Source organism: Prionailurus bengalensis, chromosome C1 (genome assembly GCF_016509475.1).
Source record: "Prionailurus bengalensis isolate Pbe53 chromosome C1, Fcat_Pben_1.1_paternal_pri, whole genome shotgun sequence".
Classification (NCBI taxonomy): domain Eukaryota; kingdom Metazoa; phylum Chordata; class Mammalia; order Carnivora; family Felidae; genus Prionailurus; species Prionailurus bengalensis.
In genome coordinates, this window is record NC_057345.1 from 14,757,798 (window position 1) to 14,780,859 (window position 23,062).

Consider the following 23,062-nt stretch of genomic DNA (forward strand, 5'->3'; position numbering starts at 1 on the left):
CTTAACTGACTGAGCCACCCAAGTGCCCCAGGAGGTTACTAGTTTAAAGTGGGTGGTGGGGTGAACCTTCCAGGGGGTGAACAGCAGAACAAAGGTGGGAGGTCACAGGATACCTCTGAGGAATGGACTGGAAGCCTGGGAGAGTCCCAAAGGCTGGGTGCGGACGTGGTGACTGACTAGCGGCCCTAGGCGGACTTAAGGGTTTCGGTCTCTGCCCCAGGAGCAGGGTGGTGGGGGAAAGAGACCAAACCAACTGGTGTTTTGCTATGGGGGCGTGGCCACTGAGTAGAGAAATGGCTGGAGGGGGCGGTGACAGTAGATTCAAGAGGCCAATGGGGCACCTCGGTCCAGACAGACGCGGTGGTGGCTGGAATAAGGGTGCAGGTGTCAGGGAGGCGAAGGCACGATGGATGCCACCGCTTTTCCAGAGGTAAATCACAAGCCTTGGCCATGGCCTGGGGATGGGGGGTGCTGAAAAAGAGGTGCCAGGAATCACTCCCAGGCTTTTGACCTGCACACCTGGAGGGAGGGTGGCCCCTTTCACCTGAGTCTCTTTTGGGGGTGCTCCTCACTCCCCTCACAACCCCGGGCTGCTGGTGGTGGGCAGATTCATTTCAGACGCCCCCTGAAATCAGAGAAGGAGGGATGCGGTGAGTGATTTCAGTTCCCTCATGCTGCACAGGAAGCAGCCTCAGCTCAGAGATTATGGGACTGACATAGGGATGGGGTCAGAGCCCATGGCCCCGGACTCCCATCCAGAGTTACGGGAGCACCATCCACCGGGGAGGATTCCAGCTTGGCCGTGATCCTGCTTGGACTCCAGCCCCAATTGTGCCCCATCTCGCTGAGTAAGCCCAAGCGGGTCACCTGTCTTCAGGCCTCAGTTTCCCTGCTGTGACATGGAGGGAAATGAAATTCCCACTTCTCTCAGGGGTGCTTGAGAGATAGCAGGGGTCACTACCCGGGAAGCGTGTGGGGAACATGGAGAGAACAGTGTGCTGGCCGCCTGTGGGGGCTGAAGTGGAGAACTGGTTTGGGAAGGGATGGGGGTGGGGTTTCCCCACTTCCTGTCCTTCCTGTCTCTCTTGCAGGGTCTGAAGGCTGAGTAGCCAGCGGGATGCCTGGGCTGCTGAACCAGCTCACAGGGGCAGCCCTGCCCCTCACCGCCTCCGATGTCACCTCCTTCGTCAGTGGCTACGCCCTGGGGCTGACGGCCTCTCTCACCTATGGCAACCTGGAAGCCCAGCCCTTTCAAGGTGAGGACCCCTGTTACGGCTGCCCCAGGGCCACCCTGCTCTCATTTTTCCTCATTTTGACACACACAAGCCAATGGACGTAGGGCAAGTCATGTAACTTCTCCGAGTCTCAGTTTCCCCATCTGAGAAATAAGAATGGCATTTCTGCCCCCAGAGGCCTCAGAGCCAGTAGCAAATCAGGTCGGGCTTTGGGCTCAGCCCCCACCAGCTGTCCCAGGACTGCCTGTGTCCCACACGGGCGTGCCCACCCGCATCAAATGGCCAGACCCAACTTTCTCAGGGGGCCCCACAGCAGGAGAGTCGTCAAGACTCCATGCAAACCCAGGAGCTCCCACTCTTAGGCGTGGCTCACCCTGGTCATCTGTTTAGGAAAACCTCCAGAGGGTGACAAAACAGAACTTGCTGGGGACCCAGGAGACTAAACGACGGGCCAATGTCAGGATGGTCCTTTGGCATGCCACGTGCGGGAAGAACCAGCCTCTGCCCATTTCGTAGATGAGGAAACTGAGGCTCAGAGGTTTGGGAGCCGGGGTGGGCTCACCATCAGCCAGGCATTGTGCAGCCCTGGTGTTCATGGCCATGTTAAATGAGATATAGCCTTGATCCCTCTACTGAATCAGAATCTGCCTTTTAACAAGACCCCCAGGGTGACTCATGTGCTCTTAGAGTCTGGGAGGCACTAAGGTCTAAACACACGGGGCACACACTCTGGGGCACATAGCTCAATAAATGGTGGCTACTTTTTCCATTTGCATGACAACCTCATGAGTTTGTCTCTACTGAGCCCATTTTACAGATGGGGCTGGGGGGCTTAGAGAAGCTAAGTGTCTTATCCAAAATCACCAGGCGAGGAGAGGTGGTAGGGACTGGATTAGAACCTTAGTTCTAAGGTTCTTCTTCCTCCAATGTCCCAGCATGCAGAATAGGTCACATAAAAATCCAGATTTCCACTGTGTCTTGAAAACTCAAAAGCCCTGGCCACATGGGTCTCATGTGCCTGCACAGTCAGCTGGGACAGGGGAGCAGATGTCCCTTTTCCAGTCGCCCCACTGTTCCCACAGTTCCTCTGCTGCACTTGCCTGCTGGCTCCAGAGCCACAAGGTCCCAGCCAGAGCCCTCTGGCACCCTCTCTGTGACAGTGAGAACCAACCATGGATCTGGCAGGTCAAAGGCTTGGGTGCCCTCCGTGATGCTGATGCAGGGTGGGGCTGGGACCCTCCATGATGCTGATGCAGGGTGGGGCTGGGACCCTCCGTGATGCTGATGCAGGGTGGGGCTGGGACCCTCCGTGATGCTGATGCAGGGTGGGGCTGGGACCCTCCGTGAGATGCTGATGCAGGGTGGGGCTGGGACCCTCCGTGAGATGCTGATGCAGGGTGGGGCTGGGACCCTCTGTGAGATGCTGATGCAGGGTGGAGCTGGGACCCTCCGTGAGATGCTGATGCAGGGTGGGGCTGGGACCCTCCGTGATGCTGATGCAGGGTGGGGCTGGGACCCTCCGTGATGCTGATGCAGGGTGGGGCGGGGACCCTCCGTGATGCTGGGCCCTTCCCTGGCAGGCCTCTTTGTGTACCCACTGGATGAATACACCACAGTGATCGGCTTTGAGGCAGTCATTGCCGACCGTGTCGTGACAGTACAGATCAAGGACAAAGCCAAGATGGAGAGCAGCCACTTTGATGGCACCCGCATCCGAGCCACAAATGTCACAGGTGAGGAGGACGGAAGGGCCGTGGCAGGGCCTGGGTCTGGCTGGGGTCTCAAGCAGTCTGAAAGGACAACAGTGGGATAGGGTAGAGAGAGCACTAAACTAGGAGTCAGGAATCCTGTGTGCCCTCAGGCTAATAATTTACTTCTCTGAACCTCATTCCTGTTCTCTCACCTCAAAAGCAGGGTGAGGATCAAAGGAGGCGACAAAAGCGTTGCTAAGTTGCCTCTACAGAGCAGAACAGCGTGTCCATTAAGCTCAGAGGTTGTGGAATGAATCACACCAGGGTTTGACTCCCCATCCTGTTGCAAATGGTATGGGCTTAAAGACAAAATTACACTTCATCCGTAAAATGGAACAAATAATCGTACGCATCCAAAGCCGAACAGAGACGTGATTGTGGAGATGGCAGTCTCTGGTAGAGAGTAAGTACCCAAATCATGGCTGCGGATGCCTGCTATTGAGGATACTGAGGCACAGAGAGGGCCCACACAGCCTCCCTGTGCCATCTGAGGGGACAGCATGAGTGCGGTAACCTCGCAGCATGGCCCAGGACCTCAGAGGAAGTTAAGGCCGTGAATATATTCTTCAGGCAACACCCAGGCCGGGTGGTGCAGAAAAGGGGGGTCCCTGGGGTGGCCGGGTGGCAGGTCTGGGGTCTATCGATGGCCATGACCACCAAGGAGACATACGAAACACACAGGTGCCCAGATGCAGTCTGAGCTGGGGGGAGAGTAAGACCAGGAAGGAATCCCAGAGAGGAAAGGAAAGGAAAGCCATCCCCAACATGTACTGAGGGGAAGCCCTGGGGTGAGCCCTCTACATGCAGTGTCTCACTTGAACTTGTCTCAGCCCAAGTTCACACAGCATGTTAGTGACAAGTCAGGATTTGAAGTCAGACCAAGGATCATGTGACATAAGAGACTCTTACCATTGGATCTGTGATCAAAGTGACATTTGTTCACCTGATCATGAAGACAGTCAAGAATCTTCGAATGAGCACCCACTGTGGGCAAGACACCAAGCTGCCTCCAAGTTGTTAGGGCTGCTCGCAGTCTGGACGAAAAGCTGTACACGCATCGGGGAAGCCGCAACAGGAGGTGGAAGGCAGCTGTGCCAGAAGGGGTCTGCGTAACGTCAGAGAAGGGAAGGAGGGTCCGACTGGGGACCAGAGAGGCTTTCGTGGAGGGGCTGGTGGCTGCGTGAGGCTGGCCAAGTAGGGGCGAGGGAACGGGCCTCTCAGACAACAGCAATAGACATGAACAAAGGCATCTGCCCCAAAGGTGGGGGGATGCTGAAATGTGGTTCTTTGAGGGGAAGCAGGGTCTGCAGATGGGGGCGTGGCCTCTGTCTGGGTTGTATGGGTCCCAGCCCCCCACTCCCAGCAGGGTGCTAGTGGGAAGTACTCCAGCCTGGCCTCGGACCCACGTGGGTTCAGATCCCGGGCCAACGAGTTAGTTATTTGCCTAGTAACTTGGGCGAGTTGCACCCTCCCACCCCCACCCCCACCCCCATCCCCACCCCCACCCCCACCCCCGCCGCTAAGCTTCAATATTCCCATCAGCAAAATGGGCTCTCAAACCTACCCCACTTCGAGGGGACTAGAGATAATATGTGCATAGCTGCTGACTCCAGGCCTGTCACTTAGGGACCACTCTGCAAGAGGGGGTTTCCGTCATCCCTCATTCCTGCACGCCGGGGAAGGTGGCTTTGGATGAGGATTTGGAGCGGGTCCTGTTCGTGGTCAACCTGGGGACCATTGTCCCCATGGAGAATGTCACCATCTTCGTCAGCACGTCTTCGGAGCTCCCCACGCTGCCCAGTGGGGCTGTGCGGGTCCTGCTGCCTGCTGTCTGCGCCCCGACCGTGCCTCAGTTCTGCACCGAGAGCGCTGGCCCCTCCAGCCAACAAGCCCAAGGGTAAGGAGCCCTGCCCAGCCCAGGGCAGAGTCTCGGGTGGCAGCAGGGAGGCTGCGGATGAAGGCAGGGGAGTGTGGGGCCGGGGAGAGAGGAGAGAAGACAAGGCTTGGTGGTACAGTAGCCACCACCCGAATAATTGCTCCCTTCTGCTCGCTTAAGAATCTCCCTGAGGGGCGCCTGGGTGGCTCAGTGGGTGGAGCGTCCGACTTCGGCTCAGGTCATGATCTCGTGGTCCGTGAGTTCGAGCCCCGCGACGGGGCCTGTGCCGACAGCTCGGAGCCTGGAGCCTGCTTGGGATTCTGTGTCTCCCTCTCTCTCTGCCCCTCCCCCACTCACACTTTCTCTCTCTCTCTCTCTCTCTCTCTCTCAAAAATAACTAAACATTAAAAAAACATTTTTTTAAAAAAATAATCTCCCTGAAATGCCCCGTGCTGCTACTGGCCGGAAGCTCGGGTATTTGGACAGCTTGGGATTCGAATTTCCAGGCTGTATTTTTTAATGCACTCGAGGCATTTTCTTAGCACCCTAGTAGTGCTAGACAGACGGTGTTAGGGATGCAGAGGGCGCCCAACCAACATGGCTCCTTCCTTCTTGGGACTTAGGGGGAGAGATCGTTATCCGACTAATAACGTAACTCATGCATAGGTAATTGCTTATGTATTGCATGCATAATTAATGATGTGAAAAGTGCAATGACAGGGCTGACAGTATGAAAGAGGAACCCGCCCTGGAAGGCCAGGGGCCAGGCCAGGCTTCTCCAGGGACCGGAGACCAGTATTTCAGCTGGGAGCTGAGCGATGAGAGGGAGGTGGGCACCGAGAGGAGAGTTCCTGTAGGTGAGAACAGCAGGAGCAAAGGCCCTGAGGTAGCAAGGGCAGACTCCAGAGAACTGAAGCACGGGTGACACGAAATGAGGCTATAGACACTTAGGACACCCTGTAGCCCTGGCTGACTTTGGATTTCTTCCAAAAGCAACAAAAATCCAGTAATAGGGGTTTTAGGAAGGTGGGACTGGGAAAACTACAAGCCCAGGACAAGAGGGTTTCTCTGTGCTCTGCCGTGCCCCCCCCCCAACAGGAAAAGAAGGTGGGTCACAGCCTGAGGCACCTGCTGCTGAAATTGGGGCTCCTCCCTTCCCCCCTCCCCCGCCCCACCCCGTGGGGACTGAGGCGGGTGAGCATTTCCCATGCAGGGAGAGAGGAGGCCACGGTCAAGCAGCCAAGCAGCCTGCAGCATTCAGATGTCTTTGGCAGTCTCGCATTTTATCATTCACATGTGAATTTTTAAAATCTATGCCATAGCGTCTTTGTGCCACTCTGGCATAAAAATAACACTTACAGGGGCGCCTGGGTGGCACAGTCGGTTAAGCGTCCGACTTCAGCCAGGTCACGATCTCGCGGTCCGGGAGTTCGAGCCCCGCGTCGGGCTCTGGGCTGATGGCTCGGAGCCTGGAGCCTGTTTCCGATTCTGTGTCTCCCTCTCTCTCTGCCCCTCCCCCGTTCATGCTCTGTCTCTCTCTGTCCCAAAAAAATAAATAAATGTTGAAAAAAAAATTAAAAAAAAAATAAATAACACTTACAATTAATGACCAGTTGAACTGCTTAACTCCCCCCCACCCCCAAGTCTTGTCTCAAACCTTTGGGCCAAGTTGAAATCCGTGAAGATGTACCATATACATCCAGGACTTTCATACACACCCTGGTAGGACTCCGGGACAGCTGGGAACACGTGCCCATCAGGACACAGACAGCAGTGTCAGCAAATGTCTAGATGCCGCCAACCTCAGGCTGAGCCGGGCGGAGGGTTACAGCAGCTTCCCGTGTGGAGTGAGCCTCGAGTGCAATTTTCAGTCACTACATGAACAGTAATTAAACACCTACTGTGTGCCAGGCACCATTCTGCATGCGGGGAATATACAGCAGTAAACCAGACAGACAAGGTCGCTGTCCTAATGGGGCTGGCATTCTGACAGCAGAAGGGGGGGGGGGCAGACAGTTAATAAAGAGATAAGCCCATAACATGTAATATGTTAGGTGAGTTCTATGAAGCTAAATGCTGTAGAGGCTAGGGAGGATAGATTGGGTGCTATTTTAGCTAGAAAGGACAGCTTAGGCAACATTTGCGTGATCTGAAGAAAGGGAGGGTGGAGATATGCTGGAGGAAGAACATTCTGTGCAGAGGGCAGAAGAGGGGTAAGTGCAAAGGCCCTGAGGCAGCAGCGGGCATGATGTGTTGGAGGAGCGGCCGGAAGGCTAAAACATCTAGCAGAGTGCGAGACAGGTCAGAGGGATGATGGGGAGTCAGACTGTATAAGGTCTTGAAGCCTAAGTGAGGACACCTGTTGTCACAGCACAGAAACTTGAGGCACCAGCCAGTCTCAGACCATGAACACCAGCTTGTGTGCTGTCTTTGTACGTGCTGACATTGGCCCCAAGTCTTCTGTGTTTGAGACACGGGGCCTACCGGAGCTGGGGACACTCAAGACCTCGGTGGATGGAAGAACAAGGGACCCAGGAGGCCCTGAGAAGCTTATCCCTGCCCGTTCCAGCAGGCAGAGTAAAACACGCTCTCAGGAGCAGCCTGCATCAGATCCCCAGGAACCTCGGAGCTGTGCACAGAGTGTAAGAATAACAGATAATAATACCAAGGGTTAGTGAGGGTGCCGAGAGGAGGAGACTCCTGTCCATTGCTGGCAGAAATGGAAACTTTGCAGCCTGGAAAGCAATCTGGTGAAACACAGCGGCGGTCCTTTGACCCACGAACCCCAGAGACATTGTTTCCTAAGTCCACAAAAGGGATGCAGACCTGCCGTGTTATCTGTTAACCCAGCGAGGCAGGGAGAAGAAGTACAATATAACAGATGCCCCCAAGTGACACGCGTCCCAGCAAAGACTGGTTTGCACAGCGCACCTGGACAGAGCTTAAAAAAACAGCAGTGAGCAAAACAAGGGAAGTGATGGGCCACACACACACACACACACACACCCACAGGGTGCTTTACAAGGAGACCTGCAGATTAAGCACGTAGAACAAAGACCTTAGAGGGTGTCACCCTGAGGGGTGGGGGATACAGTAGGGTCAAAGACAGGGTGGGGGATGACTCAGAAAGAGAGCCTGGGAACTTGAGACTTCAGCAGGTGACTCACTGAGCAACTCACTGTCATTATTATCCGCATTTAATGGATGGAAAACCCAGACTTGGAGAAGCAGCTTGGGCAAGGCACCCCCAGCTCACAAGGAAGAGCAGGGATCCGAGACATGGTGTGACGTTGTGTGAACGTCCTCAGCGTGGAGCCAGACTCACCCGGCAAGGACACGCTCTCTTCCAAGTGCTAGTTGTGGGAGCTTAGGCTAGCCGCTACATCTTGCTGAGCCTCTGTTTTCCCATATGGGAAATGGGGGCCCTGGGGGCCCTGATGCCTCTTCTACGGGAGGTGGTGAGAACGACAGGTGCCAATGCTTTGGGGCACCAGGCCTGGCGCCTGGCCCATCCACCATGAGTCGTTGGGCCTCATGTCGGAGTCCAGGCTCTCCCTGGGGTCAGGTCCCATGGCTGAGTAAGGGTGTGGGGTGGGAGGAGGCTCCTCAGCCCCCTTTCGGGCTGGGCTGCCGCTTGGGACTCACCATCTTCTTCCGTTTTCCTGCCGTTTCCTCACTTCCTTCCTTCCTTCCTTCCTTCCTTCCACCTCCTCCTCCTCTCGGCCACCTCCCCAGCAAAGACAAGCATTGCTTCGGCACCCGGGCCCTGGACTCCTGGAACAAGCTGTGCCTGGCAACTCTCCTGGACACCGATGTGTCCAACCCCATGGAATACGAGTTCAACTTCCAGCTGGAGATTCGCGGGCCGTGCCTGCTTGCAGGTGAGAGAGGGCCACCCAGACCTGGATCGGGGCCGGAAAGACCTGAAGCCCGGAGGCGGGGAGGGCTTCCAGCAGAAAGCTGCCAGGGATAGAGAGGAGGGGGAAGGCAGGGAAGCTGACCCGCCCAGAAGCACATGGAGCTTCGTGGACCCCCACTTCCTGCTCCCCAACGTGTGGCCCAAAGATGAGCCTCTCCCAACGACAGGCTTCAAGGCTGCCCCCATGCCCACCTCAATGGCTCCCTTGCATAGTCAAATCGGCTGGGGGGTTTTCAGATCCCACCACCCAGATCCCACCCAGAGCTGCTGATGACAGTGGTCTGGGCTGTGTCCTGAACACTGGAATATTTAAGAGCTCCCAGACGATTCTAACATGCAACCAGAGTTGGGGACTATTGTTCTGATGGCTCCCCTCCCCAACCCACTCAAGGTTTTAAAGGGACACGAGGACGCAGTTTCTTGTCAATGAGTGTTCTCCCAGAGCAGCGTGATGGCATTTACAGAGTGCCCAGCCATCGAGCCCTGAGCTCTTTCTTTCTTTATGTGCACTATGAGGAAGCCACCCTTTGACCCCAGTGGACCCTGAGGTCAGGACAGGAAGGGCCACAGACATCGCCAGTCTAAGCCCCCTTTTTGCAGATGGGGGAATTGAGGAGGCCTGTCCATGGTTGCACAGCAGGTCAGGAGCCCCTCATCTCTGACACGGGTCTTCCTGTCCCCAACGGAGCCCCTATTTCTCCTGAGACTCCTGAGCTTATTCCATGTTTCTGTGCCACTCAGGGGTGGAGAGTCCCACCCACGAGATCCGAGCTGATGCTGCCCCATCTGCACGCTCGGCCAAGAGCATCATTATCACCTTGGCCAACAGGCACACCTTCGACCGGCCGGTGGAGATCCTCATCCACCCCAGTGGTACTACGCGCCAGGCGGGGCCCCTGGGAGGCCTGTGGGAGGGAGGAGGTGCTGATCCTGTGGGGCAGAGATATGAGGCCAGCCCGGGAGAGGGCGGGGGGGGGGGGGGGCAGGCAGCAGAGAGGAAACCAGCAATAGTGGCTCCTGGAAACCTGACTCCAGTTGGCGGAATTGAGTGCCTCCTGCCCAGATTCTAGCTCCAGAGGCCCTGGGGGTCTCATCTACCCAATGGGGAACTTGGCCTCCAGGCCAGCTGAGCAGGTAACCTTTGAAATCCCAAGCTCAGGGAGACCCTCGCAGCTCTGAACCCTCAAAGAACAATTCCTTTGTCTCTTGAAGGCTTCATAAAATGTCAGGATCTGAAAAGATCAGAGCCCAGTCTCACCCCCATTTTATAGATGGGTAAACTGAGGCCCAGAGAAGTGTGTGAGTTCTCCATGGCCACTAGGCTCCCCTGCCTAGCAGAGAAGGAGTCTTCCCGAGACCCACGCCACTCCAGGCAGCCAGGGGTCCCTCCCCCTCCCCACATTGGGAGTCCTCCCCCTCCATGAAGATCTTCCTCCTAAACCAAGGCCCCTGGCCTTGCCCTCCCACTCGGACAAGTGCCAAGAGTTGATCTCATCTCTGCAGAGCCCCACATGCCGCACGTCCTGATGGAGAAAGGGGACATGACCCTGGGAGAGTTTGAGCAGCACTTGAAGGGAAGAACGGATTTCATTAAAGGGATGAAGAAGAACAGCAGTGCAGAAAGACAGGTGCGTGTGGCTGGAGCCAAGTCGGCGGCGGCAGAACTGGGGTGACATCGGGGGCTCGGTCATCAGGGGACCCATGAGGATGCTGAGCAGGGGAAGAGGGTGGCTTACCCGGGTCCCTCCCTCAGCACTCTGCTGGCACATCCTGATCACTGTTTCCGTCTGTGGCTGGGGCGCTGCTGGGACATGGACGTCCAGATGCAGCCGTCACTCTGTCTCCCCGTCACCCGGCAGGCACCCTGTCTTCCTGCCTCCTGCCAGCCCACCTTCTCCTAATGCCACCGAGGTGCCTAAGCCAGGCGACGTTCTAGGCTGGTGGTAGAAACAACCTTGGTCTTCTCCAGGTCGCTTCATCCCAAGGAGCCCCCAGGTGCCCTCTCAGTCCCACCTTGACCCCTGGGCCTCCATTTTCCCATCTGCTGAATGGGTCTCCTGCTCTTCCTTCCTCTGAGATCCTTGCAACTATTACCTAAAGAATAAAGGCAGAGCAGAGAAAGCCGGAAGGAGACCCTTTCTTGGCCCGCCCCCTCCCCCCATGAAGTGTCAGTGTGAGAAGGCCTCAGCAGGGGGTGTGGGGCACGGCTGGGGAAGGCTGGTAGGAGGCTGAGCCGCCAGCATCTCCTGCTCATGGCTCTGCACACCAAGCCGGGCCCTGAATGCCAAGGCAGGTGCAAGGACGATGGCATGCTTCTTTTTCTGGTATCCCCATTTTAGACGAGAACGCTGAGGTTTAGCACCCAAGAAGAACCACTCAGCTGAGAGGAAGGGAAGACCGTTGGCTTTGGTGACATGAGGTTAAGGACTCAGAGTCAACACTGTGGGGGCAGCTTGGCTGGATCTAAGAGCCCCTCCCTGACTGGCAGAGGACCATGGCAGAGGGGGAGGGCGTGGGAATATGTAGACCCTTCCCTGCTCGTGCCAACCCCTTCAGCAGACATCCCCCTGGCAGGGCCTGCTTGGTGGGGGGCAGGAGGGATGGCGAAAGGAAAGGGTCAGTAGCTCACTGCCCCTGTCGTCACATGTTAGGGACCCCACTGGGAACATCTGCCTTCCCAGAGGGGCTCCCTCACCCAGATGAATCAGTTCGGAAAAGAGGCTGGGGCCAGGTTCTCAGAGTGGGGGTGTCCCCGAACTCTGAGGACTGTAGCATGTGGGCAACAGTGGGGGCAGTGGGTCTCCCAGGCCTGGGGCTCCTCTGCCTGCCAAGATTAAATCAATTAGCCCCGGGAGGGTGGAAGCAAATGAGGATTTGCCACCTTGGGTTTGTTATGCAAGTACCCTGTATTCTCGTGAGCTCCGGGGATGACAGGGGATCACCCAGAGCCACTAAGAAGTGATGAGTTTATTGCAATTGGATAAAGGCGGCGGGAGGAGACATTGGTGAATCCTGAGCCGGGGTCCCCACGCCACCTCGCTGAGAGGCAAAACTCAGGTTCCCAGAAGGGGTTCCTGTCACTGGCAGACGAGGCTGTTGCTGACTTGGGCTCTGTCTTCCGGAAAGCCAGCCTGGGCAGTGGCCTTTGGCAAAGGAGCTCCACGTGAGAGGGAGAGCGTGATCCCTCACGGAGAGGGGAGGCAGGCATCCAGAAGGTGAACATCAATCATGAAGAGTGGGTATGACAAGCCGTCAGAGGCTGTGATTTAGCAAAGAGGGGGCAAATGACACAGAGGGAGATGCCACGTACAAGAGACAGATGCAGAGAGAAGCAGAGACAAGTAGAGACAGAGACTGGAAGAAAGGAAAAAAAGCAACTCAGAGATGCACACATAGGTGCCCACACAGATTCATTTCTCATTTATTTATTCAACAAACACTATGTCCCCCAGGAGATGTCAGGCTCTGTTCTAGGCACTGGGAGGACACTAAAAACGACATGTCCTTGTTCTCATGGAGCTTACATTCTAGCACAGACTAGAAGTAAACGAATGAGCAAGGTCAGGGGCAGAGAGGGCTGGGGAACCAAGAAAGAAATACCGCAGAACGATAGGCTATAATGCGTGCTAAGCATGGGCGCTGCTTAGCCTGGTGTTTAGAGAAAGCCTGTCTGAGAATGAGGCCTGGTGAGTGGTGAACAACGGAAGACCGTGCACAGAACTGAAAGCAGAGTAAGGGCGACGCGTCTGGGAAACAGGTGGCCGGAATTGCCGAAATGTGGGCAAAGATGGCGGGGACAGGTAGGCAGGGGTCAGGCACTAGGGGGCTTCATAACCATGGTGCAAGGCATGGGGGAAGCTTTGGCGTAAGCACCAGAACGACAAGGATGATCACACTCCCTGCTCTATGTAGAGAACAGACCACAGGGAGGTAAGAGTGGTTGACAGAGGCATTAAAGGTCCAGACTAGAGACAGTACGGTCCCAAACTGGGCTGGGGGTGGGGGTAGAGACAGAGACAAGAAGACAAGTTCAGAGCGCATCTCAGCGACAGAGCTGACAATGCCTTGCTGAACGACGAGCCGTGGGGGCGGGGGGAGGAGGATAAGAGAGGAACCAAGGACAAGCCCTAGGTCTTGGGTGCGAACACACCTGGGTGGGTGATGATGTCACCTACCGAGTTGGGGAAGGGGCTGAAATGAAAACACTGAGAAACAGACACAAAGAGGCACGCGCACCAGACACAGTCAGACGAAGAGGCAGACAGAGGAAATGGGGGTGAGGAGAGAGAGAGAGAGGTAGGGTGAGGATGAAGGAAATGAGATTCGGCGCAGCGTGCAGGGTGAGTCTGGAAGCAGGGTTCAGCAGCAGCGTGCCAGGGCAAGTGAAGAGAACACACAGGAAGATAAAGAAGTGTGGTGCTGTCCCGCCTTTGATGTTTATGACTCCATCTTTCTACCGGGCTCTGAGGTAAGCCCTGGTAAGATGGAAAGAGACTCAGGTATGGCCTGCCTGCAAGTAGCGTACAAGCTAGGAGGAGGCAGCCAGGTAAGCAAAACATCGCAATGTGAGAAGCGCCTGGGTCCCCACAACAAACAGCAGCAGATACAGTGACGGTGGCTCCCGTGTAGAGACACTTGCTCTGCACCAGGCGGCAGGCTTCACAGGCATTGCATTTAGTCCATATAACTCCGTGAGATCAGTATTCTTGTCTTCATTCCATGCGTGAGGAAATTAAGCAATAGTCAGTTCACCCTGAAGACGCGGGCAGGCATTCTAAAGAGGTAAAATCTGAAGACGGAGTAGGAAGTTATCAGAGGGAGAGAAGCGGTAAACCCAGGGAAACCAAGTTCACAGCCAAGATGAGCCGGAGGGAGTGGCTTAGACACTGGGGGTGAAAGTCAGAGACACACTTCTCAGCTGAGGTCCTGCACGTGTCCATCCCATAACCACCCTGAGAAGGGGATGCTACTTGCCCCATTTTATAAATGGAGAAACAGACCCAGAGGAGGGACGTGCCCAAGATCACACAGCTGGACGGTGAGAGCTGGGATTTAAACCCTGGTCTTTCTGACTCCAAAGTCTATGCTTGCTGTTTGTTGCCACTGTGAAAGTCTAGCAAACGGAAGAACCGGGTATGGTCGACCTGGAAGTGTCTCTCATGCGGAGCATGAGTGGGATCTTGACAAAACCTGGTGAGTAACGGGGGACCAGCATGAGCCCCCAGGAGCAGCTCTGGACGCCTTGAGTGCTCAAGTGAGAGAGTTTTCCTTTCTTCTCCAGACAGAAATCATCCGGAAGCGTCTCCACAAGGACATCCTCCACCATTCGGTCATCATGCTCAACTTCTGTCCCGACCTCCAGTCAGTCCAGCCGAACCTGAGAAAGACCCATGGGGAGTTTATCTTCCTCATTGACCGGAGTGGCAGCATGAGTGGGACCAACATCCACCGTGTCAAGGTACCTATAAGAGGACCCATGCCCCGGGATTTAGGGCTTCAGCACTTCCTCAGCACACTCTGTTCCAAGCAGCCCTCCTTCCACACCTGAACTACTTTCCTAAATTACTCCGGGACTAAAAGGAACAACTCAACTTTCTAAAATCCATTTGAACACAGACACTCAAACTCAGCTTGTTCCCCAAATAAAACCCTGAAATGGATGAGCAGAGGTAGAACTGTTGCCCATTTACCAAGGGATAAAGTCATCATCAATAGCTTTCCTTGGCACTCTGCAAACCTTTGTTGAGTGCCTGCTTGGGCTGAGACATCTCACCAGGTACTGAGTGGAGAGAGGCACAGAGAAGAGAGGAGGGAACTCACATAGCATCAGGTTTATGTGCCAGATACAATACCAGCCACTTAATGCACAGCGTGGTGTTGAATCCAGACAATAATCCCGTGAGGTTGGCCCTCTTGTCACCATTCTCCAAATGGGAAAGCCAATCCTGAAAATTTCAGTAACCTACCCAAAGTCACACAGCTAGTGTGGTCTAAGATCAAACTCATGTCTGTCTGTTCCTACCACCTGACATCAGAGATTCATTGCACATGGCCTCAGCCATTAAGGACTGTGTACAATCCACTAGAAAATATTTGGTTCATTCTTTTTTTTTTTTCAAGTGCCTAATATGTGCAAAGCCCAGTGCTTGGCCATCTGGAAAGACAACAGGTTGTAAATGTAGTTCCTGGCCTCAAGGCGTTCACAGTCGAGTGAGGGAGCAGCCCTGCTAACCAGTCATAGCTGGGAGCATGGTCCCACTGCAGTGGGAAGTTCTGAAGGAGTACAGAAGAGTGATAAACTTTCCCCCCCACACACATATCCAGAAGTGTTTCCTCTCCTTCAGGAGATTATTCACCTCGATTATGGCATTATCTAACTCTCCTTTGTATTTTTCATCGTGGAGAGGTATGTCTCCTCTGCTGGAGTTATGAACTCATTAAGGGAAAGGACCAGATCTTTCTCATCTATCTCTCCCCATGGAGCCTCGCTCTGTACTTACCCATAAAAAGCCCCCAGTTGCTGTTTATTGAACTGGGTAAAGGCTCATAGTTTGAGGAAATGAAGGATGCGGGAACAGGAAGAGAGACAGTTCTGCTGCTGTCACCTGAAATGTCATCCCTCCCCCTAGTTTGTCTCTGGAGCAAACTCTTGTTCCCAGGGCAACAGGATTGGCAAGGAGGGGAGGGGTTAGATGGGATCTGTGATGCCAGGTATCTCCTCAGGCTTGCCATGACTAGGTTTAATCTTGAAGCATGCCTGAGCAATCATGTATGAGACCCAAGCTCCTGTTTGAGGCCTCTAGACGCTGAGGTACAGGACTAGTTGTCACCTTCTCCCCACCTTTGTCTGCCATCAAAAGCAAGAATTAGAATGGGGAGCTGTCCATAGTTCTGCTGAAGTATGCTCCAGGACTGTGTGGCCATGTGTATTTCATTCCATAGCTGTATCAGTTTTTAAGACATCTCTTCAGTTATTCTTAAGTATCATGGGATCTTATGATAGCTCTTAGCATTTAAGTCATTTTTCCTGCCTTTTTCCAGGTAAAGAAACTGAGTCCCCAAGAAGCTAGGTGTTCTCCCCAGCACCACAGGGCTAATGAGAAAGTCAAAGCCTCCCATATCTTGGATCAGTGCTCATTTTCCTTAGGTTGCTGGTAGGGTATTAGAATACTCTTTTACTGAGAAAATCTCTCTTCTCTATGTCATTTCTGCTGCATGGCTTAATAGAAAGAGCAATGCTTGGGTTTGGGGATCAGTTCTGCCACTGACCTGCTATGTGGCTTTGGACAAGTGGCTTCTCAACTCTGGGATTCATTTATCCTTTCTGCAAAATGAGCAAGAACGATTAATTCAGGGAGGGCAAACATATGTCACACGTCCCTTTGTTCCTCTCTCCTAAGGCCAGACAGACATCAATAATTGACCATGGCATTTTTTTCTCACGCTGAGCCTGGACTCATTCTCTACACCCTTGTCATCTCAGTGGTCCAGGCTGTTACTACCAGTTAAATGGAGTCAGTTTATGCGTGGAAATCTCTTTCCTGAACTAAAGACCTTTCCAAACTTTACCCTCTAGAATTTTCAGACAATGACTTCCTCTGACTCTCCTCTCAGTCCTTTCCCCCTTTGGAGTCTCCCCTGCTCTCTTTTCCAGTTCAGCTCACTGAGCTCAAGGTCATCTCTCCACAAATGGCTTTGCATTGGCACAATCCATTCTGCTACACATGCCCCTTTTAGAAAAAGGTACAGAAACCACTCAGGCACACGCTCCTTTCCCCACTGACAACGAGGCCATAGGGGGGTTGCTTGGGGCATTAATTGTGTGCCATTAGGTAGACATTTTAGGGAAAACTAGGCTCAGGAAGGTGGGAGAGAATAGAAATCCAAACAGCCACATTAAGGGGGAAAGTTCAGCCAATTTAATTTCCTGCAGCTGGTCTCATTCTTCAGCTGCCACTCGATGCCAAAAACATGGCTTTAAAAATTCTAATAGGTGTGAGCAGAGACAATCTGTATGGATCAGCAGAGTCTCCCGCTAGCGGGAATATACATTAGTGGCTAATGAAAAAATAAGCAGATATTGACTTCTTTTGTAGAGAAACAAAATGTATTGACACAGGCAACAAAAAGAGATGGAGAGAACGGTGAAGGTTGATGTTAATGTTTGATGTTTGTGGAGGGGGATGGGAGAGGGGCTGCAGGTCTGTGGAACCTGCAAGGCTGTATTGCTGTGGAAGTTGCCAAGACAGACTTGCAAGTGCTTCCTTCTGGATTCTGGAATATAACAGTTTGTCTCTCTGTGAAGTCAGCTGAGATCCCTGGGGTGCCATCAATAAACTCCTTGAGGGTGACAGAGAGCCCCTCATTTCTGAGCTCTGTGCCAAGGCAGAGCCAACATGAATAAGGATCTCAGAGATATGTTTTAAAAGCTGTCTTGGGTTTTGCAATCCAGAGCAACTTCTTAACCCTCTGAGCCTCAGTTTTCTTTTTAATGTTTTTCTTTTTGCAAAAAAGAGGAAGAGAGAGTGGGGGGAGGGGCCAAGAGAGAGGGAGACACAGAATCCAAAGCAGGCTCCAGGCTCTGAACTGTCAGCACAGAGCCTGATGTGGGGCTCAAACTCACGAACTGTGAGATCATGACCTGAGCCAAAGTTGGACGCTTAAATGACTGAGCCACCCAGGTGCCCCTGAGCCTCAGTTTTCTTACCTGTAAAACAGAGGCATTGCTATTAATATGTTTCTCATTGGGGTGGTAATAATAACCATTTACTGAATGTTTACTAAGTGCCAGGCTGAGGCTTAGAGGAGGGACATAACTAACCCAAGGTCAAGTTAGTAATGGGGCAAAAGTGAGATTTAAACCAACATACATCTGGGGCGCCTGGGTGGCGCAGTCGGTTGAGCGTCCGACTTCAGCCAGGTCACGATCTCGCGGTCCGTGAGTTCGAGCCCCGCATCGGGCTCTGGGCTGATGGCTCAGAGCCTGGAGCCTGCTTCCGATTCTGTGTCTCCCTCTCTCTCTGCCCCTCCCCCGTTCATGCTCTGTCTCTCTCTGTTCCAAAAATAAATAAACGTTGAAAAAAAAAATAAAAAAAAAATAAACCAACATACATCTAACTTCAAAATGTATCTTCTTAACCACTGTGCTGTAATACATGTTAAAGAGATTAAATGAGATGACTAATAGAAAGTGCTTAGCACAGGATTTGGCACATAGTAATTGCTTGTTATTTACTACTGCACTGTTCTATCATCATCATCATTATCAACATCATCATCATCATCGTCATCATCATCCCCCGCCCCCACCATCTCTCCATCTTTCTTCTTTGTCATTATTTATTTCAACAGACCTTCATCAAGGTCTCCTGGTGTTGTCTAGTTAAGCAGGTTAGGACTCTACTGTTCACAAACTTCAGAGGCAAGGTGACACATGTTTGAGTTTTTGACTCCACTATTGTCAGAATGCTCACCAATGACTTATTGCACCCCTCTGTGCCTCAATTTTCTCTTGTATAAAAGGGGAATAATGTTTTGCCTGCCTAAAGGGTTATTGCAAAGATTACATACAGTAATGTGTGTTAAGTATCTCCTGGCATTTAACAAATACGAGCTGAAGAGACTGTCCCTAAGAGACTTGTCCCCTAGTTAACAGTGGGGAGTGGGCCCATCTGATGCAGAAGGCCCTGGATGAAAGCCAGAAGCCTGTTCCATCAACAGTGTGCCCTGGACCCAGCCACGTGCCTCCCTTAGACATTGATTTTGTTTTTGCAGAAGGGAATGGATATTCTCTGCTCTCCCCAACTCTCAGGGTCAGCAGGAGGTGAAAGGGAACTGGCAAATATAATAGAAAGACTTTGAGAAGTCAGGCTTGCTACACGGGTGAGAAGTTTTATGATGATGGCTTTGGTCCAGCCTCTGGTCTCCCTGTCAGCAAATTTCTAGATCTGAGGGAGAAGGCAATGTTGGGTGCAGGCGGGGGGTGGAAGGCCTGCCTGCAGGCCGTTTCTGGCTGGGATGAGAACACTGGTGTGTGGTGGCAAAGGTCGTAGCTCCTTTCTGAATTCTGAACATCCCTTTCTTGCCTGCCAGGATGCCATGCTGGTGGCTCTTAAGAGCCTCATGCCGGCCTGCCTCTTCAATGTCATTGGGTTTGGATCCACATTTAAGACCCTCTTTCCTTCCAGCCAGACCTACAGTGAGGTAAGGAGGGGGAAGGGCTGGGTCCAGGAGTGGATGGGTGGTGAGGAGCAGAGGAAAAGAAGAAAAAAAAGGAGCAGGTAACCCTGAGGCCAGCCCCAGAAGCCATCCCTCACGTGGCACCTCAATGATGCCCACAAGCAGAGAACCAGGGAGGCTATCTCTGGGTAGGCCGGTTTCTAACATCTCTCTCTCTCTCTTTTTTTTTTTTTTAGTTTATTTATTTTAAGAGAGAGAGAGAGAGAGAGAGATCATGCACACATGTGCATGAGTGGGAGAGGGGCAGAGAGAGAGAGAGAGAGAGAGAATCCCAAGCAAGCTCCATGCTGGGCTCAATCCCACAACCATGAGATCATGACCTGAGATGACCTGAGCCAAAATCAAGAGCTGGACCCTCAACTGACTGAGCCACCCAGGCGCCCTGTCTCCTCTTTAAAATAAGGAATATTTTAGGCAAAGTGTAGGTGTGCACAAAGAGGGGATACAAGGAAGGGGTGGAGATGGGATATATCCTAGGCCTGCCACTCACTGCAGCCTCTGTTTCAAGAGAACGATGGACCCATGCAAGGTTGAGTTAAAGGAGGGAGTGGAAAGGGGATTGTGGAGTGAATAGGTGGGGAGGTGGACTAAGAATAGAACTCACAAGGTTCAAACTACAATTTAGAACAAGAGGGCTGGGGCCCCAGCAGCATGTTCAAAATTGGAGCATATCTTATCCAGACCTAGGAACAGGAAGAAAGAAAGTAAGGGAGGGAGAGGAGAGAGGAAGAAAGAACATTTTTCAGTGAAAAATAACTTTATGGGCTTTTAAAATATTTTTTTAAAAATTATATATTGATTGTCCCACAATTTCTAAATCTGGATAATCAAAAAGAAAAAAATTTAAATCTCCCATGATCACATCACAAAAAAAAAGAAAGAAAGCCCACTGTTATAGGCTTAGTATAAAGCCTTCCAGACCTTGTCCTATATATTTACACACATTTTTAATAAAGATAGGATTAGACCTGCCACAACACAACAGCCTATCATAAGCATATTTCCGTGCCAGTAAATATTAATCTGCAGCATAATGTAAATGGCTGCCTCGTATTTCACTACACAGGTAAATCGGGACTTACTTAACTAGATCCCTACAGTTGGGCATTTAAATTGCTTCCATTTATTTTTCTATTCAGTCATCTTTGTAGCAAAGACTCTGTACCCATCCTTAATGATTCCCTTAGGATAAATCCTTAGTTCTGTTGGTTCAAAAGGGACATATACATTTCAAGACTTTTGCTATATGCCGTTACCCCAATCATGGGAGTTGAAAGAGCATCTTCGTGAATCGGGAGCAGGACATCTGATGTCCAGTGAGAATATGTTCCTGCTGCAGTGACATCCATCTGGTACAGCAGTCCTTGGCCAGTTGAGTTTCACAGTATTGATCCAGGGGAAGGGGGATCTGAAGCCCATGTTGGGGTACTTTGATTTCCTCAAAGCACCATAGGGAGTTAGCATCTCAGGCAGGCCAGGACTCAAGTCTTGAGATTTCTAGTGTAATGTTCTTATATCACTACACCTCCTGCCTTGCTCATCAGAAAAGGACACCTCATTTGTGCTGAGCAGTTGGGGCTTGATGTGCTACCTTTTAAGGGGTGTTTATATTTTTAATGAGGAACAAAGAAAGGACAAAGGTAAGTGAACACACCATCAACAGCATTAGGGCACTGGTAGGGGGTGTTATTGGGCAGAATCACCCCAAATGAGTCGCCATCTATTCCTCCTGTGCACGGACAGGGTTGAAATTGGGAATATGAGTCAATCCAGCGAGACCCAACTAAGATCTAGGGAAACAAAGGACTTATCCTCCAGGGGGCTTGGAGTCTCAGAGCCATATGGTGATCCTGGGGACTACCTTCCCTGCCTGTGGCACTTCCTTGCAGGAGAGCGTGGCCATGGCCTGTGATAACATCCAGAGAATGCGGGCCGACATGGGTGGCACCAATATCCTCTCCCCGCTCAAGTGGATCATCCGGCAGCCAGTGCACCGAGGCCACCCACGGATTCTCTTCCTGATCACGGACGGTGCCATCAACAACACCGGGAAGGTGCTAGAACTGGTGCGAAACCATGCCTTCTCCACCAGGTGGGCACAGGCTGAAGGTCTAGGGCTTGGTTATCCTGGGTGGCCCTGGGCTGGGGGTGGCTGAACCAGGGCATCATGGAAAGTGCCAGAAGGGGAGGAGAGAACTCCCAATTCCTACAGTGCTTTGCGTCCAGGGTGGTGTAGCTGACTTCAGAGTTTGCCTTTTTGCCTCAAGAGTTCAGATGGAATGAGACGCCCACACCTCTGCTTCCAAAGGGCAGCCTCGTCAGAGGAAGTCTTCCTGCTGCTTTGACTCTGTCTTGGGGTGGGGGTTGATGGGCTATTGTGAATGTTGAGTGCCTGCTGCTGGTCCTCTTCCTTCACCTTCACCCTCTGCCTGATGTTAGGACCAGCTCTAAGATAGCTCTGCCGGCTCATGCTCTGTCCCTTTCCCCACCAAAGGGACAAAGGTGGCCCAGAGGACCAGAAGTAGCAGCCTCTCTCCTCCCCTTCTCCCAGGTGCTATAGCTTTGGAATTGGACCCAACGTGTGCCACAGACTGGTGAAAGGGTTGGCAACTGTGTCCAAGGGCAGTGCTGAGTTTCTGATGGAGGGAGAACGGCTGCAACCCAAGGTGGGCGACAGGGGCTCAGTCTCTTCTGGTGCTGGTACCTCAGGGGTGGAGCCGGAACTTCATTTCATCCAGGTCTGAGCTCCCCGCTAGGCCACACTACGCCCCAGTGAGGATCAGAGAGGTGGAGGCCACAGAGTGGGCACCTTCTGGAGCTAGTCCAGGACACTAGATCCATTGGTCTCCAGTCACCGGATCTACGTGCTCCGTCCCCTGGCTGGGCAGGAGAGGGGCTTCTGAAAGAGTCACTGCCTCTATGGATATGAGTTGTGTTTGGGGTCATTTCTGACCACATTCCTGATGGTGACAAATGGTGTCTCAAAAGAAATCTAAAGGACCCAGAAATCAAGGGGATTATAGTCTTCTCTCCATTTTCTGCACAGTTGGCACAAATAACTCAACCCTTAGAAAAACCCTGTGTCAACCCAGGTCCTCCAGGAACCAGGGACAGCTCTGGAGTTAAGAGTGCAAGAGATTCACTGGGGGATAATATCTATGAAAGAGGAAAGAGGAAGAAGCAGGAAGGAGCACTCTTCAGCCCATGATGCATTTGCATGCCTGTGAAAGGGAGGAAGGGAAGCAGCATGGAGAAGGGAGAGCCTGACTGCAGGTCTGGCAAGGTCTCAGCAAGGACCCAACGGAGAGCTCTGGAGCAAAGATCCCCATTAGGTAGTCAGATTAGGCTGAAACATCAGGTCCGCCCTGCTCAGCCGTTGCCTCAGGGCTTCCAGGCAGAAGTGTGGTCTTGGCTCAGAAGCTGGAGCATTACATCTGGAGACTATCACCTAACTGCATGCCTTGCTGCAAAGAACACAGTCTTCCTCTGAGGGAGATCTGGGAGTGCACCTTTTTGGCTGCCACAATCTCCAAATCATTTTTCTCCAGCTTTGCAGTACCTTTGAAGAAATCAGCCTAGCTGGTGCTAAACGACAGCTGTCGTTTTTGTTTGTTTGTTTTTTAATTTTTTTTTTTAATTTACATCCAAATTAGTGAGCATATAGTGCAACAATGATTTCAGGAGTAGATTCCTTAGTGCTCCTTACCCATTTAGCCCGTCCCCCCTCCCACAACTCCTCCAGCAACCCTCTGTTTGTTCTCCATATTTATGAGTCTCTTCTGTTTTGTCCCCCTCCCCATTTTTATATTATTTTTGTTTCCCTTCCCTTATGTTCATCTGTTTTGTCTCTTAAAGTCCTCATATGAGTGAAGTCATATGATTTTTGTCTGTCTCTGACTAATTTCACTTAGCGTAATCCCCTCCAGTTCCATCCACCTAGTTGCAACTGGCAACTTTTCATTCTTTTTGATTGCTGAGTAATACTCCATTGTATATATATACCACATTTTCTTTATCCATTCATCCATCGATGGACATTTGG

The 23,062-nt window shown here is 52.3% G+C and overlaps 1 protein-coding gene across 1 annotated transcript in view; it reads left to right on the plus strand.

Annotated features, from left to right (window-relative positions):
* The first annotated feature begins 666 nt into the window (after window positions 1–666).
* VWA5B1 (von Willebrand factor A domain containing 5B1) overlaps window positions 667–23,062 on the plus strand; it is a 42,896-nt gene continuing 20,500 nt past the window's right edge. Inside the window, exons 1-10 of the mRNA XM_043573939.1 lie at window positions 667–1,256; window positions 2,816–2,968; window positions 4,613–4,883; window positions 8,598–8,743; window positions 9,523–9,654; window positions 10,285–10,409; window positions 14,063–14,239; window positions 18,874–18,984; window positions 20,910–21,112; window positions 21,572–21,686. Of these exons, the coding sequence (XP_043429874.1) occupies window positions 1,118–1,256; window positions 2,816–2,968; window positions 4,613–4,883; window positions 8,598–8,743; window positions 9,523–9,654; window positions 10,285–10,409; window positions 14,063–14,239; window positions 18,874–18,984; window positions 20,910–21,112; window positions 21,572–21,686 (1,572 nt within the window). The 5' untranslated portion in view covers window positions 667–1,117. The remainder of the gene's footprint in view (window positions 1,257–2,815; window positions 2,969–4,612; window positions 4,884–8,597; window positions 8,744–9,522; window positions 9,655–10,284; window positions 10,410–14,062; window positions 14,240–18,873; window positions 18,985–20,909; window positions 21,113–21,571; window positions 21,687–23,062) is intronic.